The sequence below is a fragment of the Lytechinus pictus genome, chromosome 13 (assembly GCF_037042905.1).
Source record: "Lytechinus pictus isolate F3 Inbred chromosome 13, Lp3.0, whole genome shotgun sequence".
Classification (NCBI taxonomy): domain Eukaryota; kingdom Metazoa; phylum Echinodermata; class Echinoidea; order Temnopleuroida; family Toxopneustidae; genus Lytechinus; species Lytechinus pictus.
In genome coordinates this window covers 13,227,215-13,236,893 of record NC_087257.1, presented here as the reverse complement: position 1 = coordinate 13,236,893, position 9,679 = coordinate 13,227,215, and the positions used below count along the sequence as shown (strand labels likewise).

The following is a 9,679-nucleotide window of genomic DNA, read 5'->3' as shown; positions in this document are numbered from 1 at the left end:
AAGAGTCTATAAATGGATACAGGACACGAGGATAAGAGGGTAAACGACGGCACACATGAAATAAGGTTGTTGGGACACGGAGTGAGAGAACAAGGATAGAATTGACGGTAAAATTAAACACCTCACCCAAACTTTATCTGCGGCACTAACGTCGTCTTTTCATGTAAAGAAGGATTTTTTGCAACTACAACGGGGAGAGATTCAAGAATACAATAAATGTATTGAAAATGCTCTTCAAATGACAAAGAACAGCTGGGAGGCACGTCTTTGCCCCCGGGTCTTTGCCGTAAATTAGGGAACAGCAGTAGTTTCGGAGCTGACGAAAATTGAAAATAATCATGTTGTCCACTGAGATTCCAAGACGAAACTGCTTATTTCAATGACGATTTTGCGTATAGCTTCAGTTTGAGTTTCGACATGATCGAGGTGATGACTTTCCGACAGCTTTGAATCTAATCAAATCTCTTTCATATTCACGTGAAAGTTATTGAAATCGCCGGCATTCCCTTCGTTATCTTTTTTGAAGTTTGAATTTTACCTTGAAGGTGAAGGCCCGTATTCAGAACCTGTTATGAAATATTTTGATGAAAAATATGGTAGTTATATTCCCATCCGACGCAACCAAATTCTTATTTTGAAGTAACACATTATTTCATAATCATTTTAAGATTGTCAGTATACTTTTTGGTATCATGCCTCATTTTTTGCTATATCCAGGGGCGGATCCAGGAAAGATTTGACAAGCAACCGCGTAGCCAGGATTTCATTTTGGAGGGGGCGGTAAATGCACGCGAAGCGTGCCAACCAACACTTACAGAGCGCGCGAAGCGCGGTCCCTAGGGGGTGGGTGCAGGGAGGGGGAGTTTCCCCCTCCCGCGCGAAGCGCGAAGCTTTTGGTGTTTCATAAATTAAATGAAAAGGAGCCGTCTCTCTTGTCTCTAGTACCTATATCAGCTCCAATTCAGTTGACTATATTGTGATTTTGAACCTTGTTTTTAAAAAAGATTGTGAACGCACAAAAAAGGAATACAATGGAGGAAATTAAAATAATAACCCTGCGCGAAGCGCGGAAGCTAAAGCGTTTTATCAATTTTTTGCCATGAAAAGGGACACGAGAAAACGGTATTCTCAAACATATATTGAATACTTCCCTTGGAAAGATCAGATTTTATTACAAACAATTTAGCGACAGTGCATATCTTTAACTCGCAAAACAGAGGAGAAGAAGTGTACATGCCGGGAGGAAGATAGGAAGATATTCCTCCCCGCGCAGAGCAACGAAACTTTGAAATTTCAAAGGGCGGACGTTTCATCAAATGCAGATATATCTCCAATACCCCATCGGCTCTAATTCAATTAATTTTCTAAGATTATTGAACTTCATTACAAGGAAAATAGTGCGCAAAAAGTTGAAACTTCTGTGATTTAATGAAATTATATAAAAAAGGATGCCTAATTTCTTTGACTTTTCCTGAAGCGCTTCATTTTGAATTATAAAGAAACTTAAGTGTCATTCAAAATTTCAAACTGAGGGCGCAAAACAGGACAGGAGATGAATGTGCAGGGAAATGACATGAAGTTTAATAGAATTTGATAAAAAAAATATTGTACTTTTTTTTTATTTAATACGACACGAATTTTATACCTTCCTCTTTTTAAATTAGGAACCTGTTTGCCCCAAAATTATGGTTGTTTATATAATGAGCTGAAAAGCGGGAGAAGTTGACTTTATGGAGGTGACGGCAGAAATTGATATAAAGATTTAACCCGCCCGGAGCCGACCCGACCAGAAGTTGCGCGATCAATTAAAAAAAAGATAACTTCATATACTTCGGCCTAACCTTACTCTAATTCCATGCCCTAATGTATACATTTGAACTTTAACTGGCAAGAAACACATATAGCTGAGGTGGAAAAACAGGGTTAGAGAAAGGGTGGGGGAAACAATGGAGATCTTCAATATTGTCATTTAACCGCGCGCAGCGCGGAAGCAAAATTCATATATAAATTTAGAGCAAAAGTAAAGGAGTTTCTCTTTTGAGAAAAAAAAACAAAGAATAAAAAGAAAAAAAAAACACAAAGCTACGTTTCTTCCCTTTCCTCCCTCCCTTTTCCTTTTCTCCTCTCTCTTTTCCCTTCTTTTTTTCTTTTTTGGGGACGTTTTGGGGGGGGGCGACCGCCCCCATCGCCCCCCCCCCCTGGCTACGCGCCTGTTGACAAGCAACAAAAGGGGGCACGGGCCGGCTTTGCCCCCCCCCCCCCCGATCCGCCAGTGGGACCTATATCTTTTTTCTACCTCGGATTCAGAATAAAATATACTACGGAGAAATCGCCATGGAGCTTTTCTAAGTCGACATAGCAATGAATACCTCGCAATATTAATGTAAAGATGGCGCTTTGAAGGTTCCTTAGAAACATGCTACTTGTTAATCTTTTGTAGAGCCATGTACGGCCCGGGGAAGCGGGGGTGCTGGCCTGCTGAAGCATAACCAATTGAATATTTCCTTGGGGGTACTGCGTGTATTATTCTCCAGCTCCATAGGCAGCACCCCAGGTATGCTGCATGGAAGATGTGTAAAAATTGAAAAGTGTAACCAAAATGACCTTCAATTTGTATTGAAATCACTTTTTTTTGGCTTTTCAAATTTCTCGTGGTGACCGATTGGATCTCCATTTTTTAGTGACCCCCCCTTTTTTTCTTTTCAAATTTATATCAGCACTCCTATAGTAAAAAAAAAAATCGTTCCCATGGCCATGTGTATAGAGCTGAAAGAATGGAGCCATGCCGTCTGACAATAATTACAAGATAGTATGTTTTTATTCACAATTACAGGTCATTCATCGTTCAATATAAATATTTCCTTTATGTTCTTCAAAATGAGCAAGTGTTTGAGTAGCCATCTCAAAAGGACCTCAATATGCCGTCTTGTTGTCATCTGGAAAATAAAGAAGTGATAGAAAGGAAAGGGGCGGGATGAGAGAGACGAATAGGAGGAGACAAGTGGCAAGGGGAAGAGAAAGAAAGGTAGAAACAAAATATAATAAGATTTTGCGAAATATGTGTGCATGTCTAAACATTTTTCATCGTCGGCATACATAAATTATTTACTATTCCTTTAAGTAAAAACAAAATCATCAGCTATCCCCGCTTTTCTCTTTCTTTCTTTTTACCTTTTTTATTGTTAAAATTTATTCTTGTTTTCGGGGCATTCTCGCCGTAAAATTATAGTGGAAGCCTCTTTTTTTTATTGATCCAGTTTTTAAAGGTCAAGTCTACCCCAGAAAAATGATGATTTGAATAAATAGAGAAAAATCCAACGAGCAAAACGCTACAAATTTTATCAAAATCGGATGTAAAATAAGAAAGTTATTACATTTCAAAGTTTTGCTTATTTTTCACAAAACAGTTATATGCACATCTCAGTGACATGCAAATGAGACAGTCGATGATGTCCATCATTCACTATTTCTATTGTTTGAATTATACAATATTTCATTTTTTTACAGATCTGACAATAAGGACCAACTTGACTGAACCATATATATAGTTATAAAACAATGCCTATAATAATTTTACATGTTCAGGGAGGAATTAATCTTTGTTTCACTTGACAATGAGGAGAAAATTAGAATATTTCATATAATGAAATACAAAAGAAATAGTGGATGACGTCATCAGTCTCCTTATTTGCATACTGACCAGGATGTACATATAACTGTTTTGTGAAATTAAGTAAAACTTTAAAACATCATAACTTTCTTATTTTACATCCGATTTTGATGAAATTTTCAGCGTTATGCTTGTTGGATTTTTCTCTTTTTATTCACATCAACTAATGGTTGGGATGGACTTGTCCTTTAAAGAGAATCCTCATCGATTGGCCGCGGTAGGCAGGATTCAATGTTAATACATTTCCTCTGCACGAAGAATAATTTTGAAGCTAATGATTAGAAGTTACATGCATACACCAAAAGCACATACCTGCATGTTGCATGTTTCAGCCAGACTCCAGATTCGCATCAAGAAGGTATTCACACTCACATCCATGCTCTAAGTTAAGTTTGATAACAGTTTTTGTCAACCATAATTGGTTAAAGTTATTGAAAAAAAATGTTTGAAATTCTGAATGGTGATGATTGAGTGAGATCCCAGATCGGTGTATTTTAGACATCATCTTCCCCAATTGTTTCATATACTTTTGAGCTGATTATCTTGCACTTGTCATCGATGGGGATGCATTCTTTCAAGATTGTGGCCGTGAGTCTCTTCATGGTTGCCGGTACGGTCCCCGGCTCGTCCCCGGGGATGGTGTTGACGGTTACCAGGTAGAATTCCTTCTGTTTGGTTGCTTCCACCGTGATTCTGTTGGAAAACTCCTGGAGTGCTTCGCAAACTTGTTTCTTGACCAGAGCAGCGTTGGCCCCATCGCATTTTGGACTGAGCTTGACGCGGAGACACTCAGGCTCATCGGGCTTCACTGACTTCACTTTAATCACCTTGGTTTTAGATGCCGCACATCCCATTTTTATTACTTTTGTTCCTTCAATTAGCAAATAATTTCAAATGACTTAATTATATCCCGAAAATTAGTTATTTGTTAGCGTTTCGAATTGGATTTCATTAGATTCGGATTAAGAATTACGTTTCAATAACTTTTTTGAACAGGTGGGCGTGGATGTAATCACTGGTTGTCATGCTTGCGCTTGGAGCCTAGTTTTTACACACGCGCAGAAACTGTAAAGTTTGAGGATGAGTACTATGACGTCATAATAACTTTTTTGGGGGGTCACGGATCCGATGGGGAGCTCGGAGCCAAGTACTTTTTCCAGAGGGAGTGGGGGCCGGGGGGGGGGGGGGGGCAAGACCTGGGCAAGACATGTAAAAATTTTCGAAGAAACTCAAAAGCGAGGGAGTGAAGCGACCAAGCTTAATTGTCATTTAAGTGAAATTGAAAAAATAATGTTGTGCACACTTTTGGTCAATCCCCCCGCTGCGTACGGAGGCCATGTCTTTGGCCTATGAAGCGAAGGGCACATAAGTTTTTAAAAGTTTTGGATTTTGCATCTTTATGTAATATTTAAAATGCATCATAAATTTCATTTTTTGTTGTTGAATTTTTTCTATCGGGTGCGAAATGATTTCTGTTGAAATATTATAGGAAATTATTAAAAAACATTTTAATATTTGTTAGAAATGGCATTTCATTTATTTTGTTTTACCACTAGTGTATAGGGAAGCTACTCCGAGTCACAAATCTAAATATTAAAATTCTCATAAATTTTTAAACATATATATATATCTTTCTTTCTTTCGTTCTTTATTTCTTTCTTTCTTTCTATTTTTCTTTCTTTCTTTCGTTCTTTCTTTCTTTACCAACACCTAAAAAAGAGGCTGATATTCAATGACATCTGCACAATATATTACCGTCGCTATAATACAGACATTTCGTCTTTTTGCAGATGGTGTGGTCGTGCGAAGAACCAGGAACCATTCAACATCTGTTCATTGAGTGTAAAGGAATCCAGCCCCTTCTCAATCTTCTTCATAGACTTTTGAACAATCTCCTCCCCTCTCTTTAAACTTGATTTTTTTTCTTATACTGGGCTCTCGATCATTCCGCATGCCAGAGGACGCGATAGAAAGGTTATCCGCCTTGCAAATTTTCTTATCATCAGTCAAAGTAACATTTATTCTATGTATCGCACCTCAACTTTCACTGATCCACTAATTGTTTGGCTACATCGTCTAAAAAAAGAATTCTGTATGAATTTTCTTATTGCACATTATGCTCCAATATCGATGCCTTCTTACGGAAATGGTGCATGAATGAATTACTTTTTACCATTAGCGAGGGCAGTATTGCATGGCTCATATTAGTGTTCTATACAGAGACACTAGCTCATATAACATTTGGTTTTACTTCTGTGTTTGTAATCAACAGTTGAAAAACTGTGCTACCTGATTTCATTTGAATGTTCATGTCATACTATTATTTTATTGTATACTTGATTGTGATTATAATTTGTAAATAAAGTTTCCATTTGAAAAGTCAAAAGTCTTTCTTTCTTTTTTTTTTCTTTCTTTCTTTCTTTCTTTTCTTCTTCTTCTTCCTCTTGTTTTTATTGATTAATACTATTATTATCATTATTATCATCATCATATTGTTTTCATTATCATTATTATACTAGTAATACTACAATTCCTTTGATCAGATCAAGTCCGCATATTTTCTTATCACTCTGCTCTAAAGCTCCAAGTAGGCTAATTATTATTATTGATATTATTATCAATGTTATTACTATAATTATTATTACGAACATAATTATTGAAATCGGCGTCATGTCCGTCGTCGTATTTTCGTCACTACCCCCCCCCCCCCTCCTTCACGTTGTTTACTTTCGATCTATGCACGAGCGAATCTCCTCGCTTGTGTTGTATATGTATTCGATGCTGCCGTTGAATTTGATTGGTCGCATTTGTTTTCGTGACGTCACCGTGGGAAATTTCAATAGCAAAGCTGAGTCGGATTTGCGATGTTCTCGGAAGTCTTCTAAAAAAATTCATGTTTCAACTTTTTTGAGGATTCTTGAGTTTTTCAAAATGTGAGTTATATATTTTTTGTTAAAAATCAGTTGTCAATTATCAGAAAAGTTTGTGGAGATATGTTTCACACGAAGATTTTTGCGTCATAAATTGGTGCGTTTCAATGCGTAGGCCCACACATGCAAAATTGTGTTGGTTGTGAGTCAGGCCACTTAATTGTATGACTATGATGGTGGGCCCCAAGTCTGCGCACCTAACAATTTGAGTTAAGATTTCACATGAATTTCTTCTTATTTCACAAAATCTTTCAGTTAATAAGGTTCCTTATATTATCATGAGTAAGTGTACCAAATTTCTCATTGAAAAATGAAAGAAAATATAGCCTACCTAGCCTATTAATTATAGGATTTTCTTGAAAAAACCTCGGGCAGTCATTTTCAATTTCAGATTGAAAAAAAAAATGGTACCCTATGATTTATGACTATGTCTGCGGCTCTGCGCACTCATTCACTTTGCACACGATTCAGGGATTTTGATGAGAAAGGCTGCATTTTGAGGCCGTCACATGAAATGCCCAAATTTCATTATTTTTCCTCCATTTTGAGTCAGATTTTTTATGAATACCTGAACCTGTCTATGTATACCCAGTTGTTGTGTGTCCGGACAGGTTGTGTGTCCGGACGATCAATTTTAGAAAGTCATTTGGAAAAAATTACAAGCGAAGTTTCATAAATTTTTAGTACAAAATGTTAGGAAATATAATAAAGAACAAAATAGAACTTAGAAGGTGATTACAATACAAGTACTATTGAATTCATATTTTTAGTGTAATCCAAAGACAAAAAAGAAGGCTTCAAAAATATAAATTGTCCGGACACCCGACCCCCCATCCTACTATCTGACTATTGCATGTGTAAAGTCTGTGTTCGTTGCGTATCTTCTTTTACTAGAATCGTGCAAATACGCGTGTGCGCAGACAAGGGGGACTGCGCAGACTTGGGGGAACTTGCCATATTGCATTTTTGCGCAGTTTAGATAATTATATCCAACCTGATTATATCAGCTTTGAACTTAAGATCAAACATTAATTTCTACAGTATGAGTTACCTCAGGCGATGTTCATGCAGGCTCCACTCCACTTCACTACCGCTACACTACGCTCCACCTACCCGAACATCGGGACAGTGAACTAGATCGGATATTCCGAGTCATAAAAGGTGGGATGGCAATCATGGTTATCGTAAAAATTAAAGAAAAAAATATAAAGAGGGATATGAATGACTTAATATCTTACTTTATACCCGTATTTCACTCCGTGTCCATCCTCCGGTTATCCTCAAAATTTGTGATTTTGGGCCAGTATCTTTTTCCTCACACGTATTATTCACGGCCGATTTCAAAACATCACGTGCGATCGCGATCGATCAGCGACCGATCGCATGCGATGTTTTGAAATCGGCCGTGAATAATACGTGTGAGGAAAAAGATACTGGCCCAAAATCACCAATTTTGAGGATAAAGGTGACAAAGGTGGGATGAAATGGTGGTTTATTGTAAAAATTATAGAAAAAAAATATAACGAGAAAGAAAATGAAAAATAGTTTATTTCTTACTCTTCTCACCCTTGTATTTCACTCCGTGTCCATCCTCCGGTTATCCTCAAAATTTGTGATTTTGGGCATGGAGTGAAATAAGGGTGAAGAGTAAAGCTATTTTTCTTTCTTGTTATATTTTTTTTCTATAATTTTTACAATATTTGATCCCACCTTTATCACTCGGTATATCCGAAATGGTTCACCGTCCCGATGTTCTGGCAGGTGGAGCGTAGTGTAGCGGTAGTGAAGTGGAGTGGAGCCTGCACGAACATCGCTCCAGGTAGGGCAAAGGTAAAGGTAATGCATGACCAGTTTGTGATGAACTATTTTTGTTTTACTTTTCATGATTTCACGAATACGATTTGTATACTGATAGTACTTCTAACTTCTAACAATTTTTTTAGAAAATGACATTTCATACTTTCTTAACATATGATTATGATATGTAGGAAAGTTGCTCGCATATGACGCCACTGTGGCCACAAATCAAATTATTAAAATTCTAATAACTTTTTTTATATTTTTGATAGATTTTTCTCAAACATTTGGCAATTAAAAAAAAAATTCTGCTATTCTTACAACTGTAAATGACAATGTCATGAATCAATGACAATGCAAATTGTCAAACTCGGCTCAGCCATCAAAGTTCATGCTTGTCGACTTGTCAATTTTTAGAAATTCTAATATTTGAAATGAAACCAAAAAAATTAACAAAAATCATAACAATGGTCAGGGGTGGTATTCTGGGGTCATTCATCTTTAAAATGTAATTGGTATTTTGAGATGATCTTTTAATTATCTCTCAGATAAAATTTGAATTTTATCTTTAATAGATAATATTTATCTTAAAGGTAAATGCCAGTTTTGATAATAGATCTCAAAATGATTGAGTAGAAGAAATAACCAGTTCTTACTCATTCTGGTGTGTCCATTTTTCAATTCAAATTATTAATCTGCAGTGCAAGTCAAAATGTACTTACTGGGTTTTTTTTTTGCCCTTCAATGTACGAGGTTGTTTGCAATTTTACCCTTGTTTTTTTTTTCTCTAGAGCTCAAGTTACATGTAATTCTTTTGTATTTTTCTCTTCAACTTTTTCACATCCATTTACAGAACAATGCCAACATCAGGAGAAAGTGGAATTGTTCCATCATCTACATACAACCTAAGGTGAGTTTATGAAGGAGGCTGCACCGTCTCAGGATAAGTTTCTAGGAATGTACATGTTGATATAGATTGATTGGCTGAATTTGTTACTATGCCCACCTGACATTAATTCTGCCAGACCAAGAATTGAATAATTAATCAAGTTTCTTGTTTTCTTCTGGGGGGGGGGGGGGTCACTATTACTATTGTCTGGTTCAGTACAGAACCAAAGTGTGACGTCATCAAATTTCCATTTTCTGCATTTCAACATTCTTTATACACCATATTTTGGTAGAGTATGATGAAATATATCCAAAACCAAAATTTGGTGGGAATCGGTCCATGGAGGCCTTAGATATGAGCTCATGAATACACAATTAACCCCTTTGAAGTCAG

General features: G+C 36.8%; 1 protein-coding gene across 1 annotated transcript in view; it reads left to right on the top strand.

The window, feature by feature from the left end:
* Positions 1-6,482: 6,482 nt before the first annotated feature.
* Positions 6,483-9,679, top strand: part of LOC129275028 (uncharacterized) — a 30,698-nt gene continuing 27,501 nt past the window's right edge. Inside the window, exons 1-2 of the mRNA XM_064108142.1 lie at positions 6,483-6,603; positions 9,251-9,307. Of these exons, the coding sequence (XP_063964212.1) occupies positions 9,255-9,307 (53 nt within the window). The 5' untranslated portion in view covers positions 6,483-6,603; positions 9,251-9,254. The remainder of the gene's footprint in view (positions 6,604-9,250; positions 9,308-9,679) is intronic.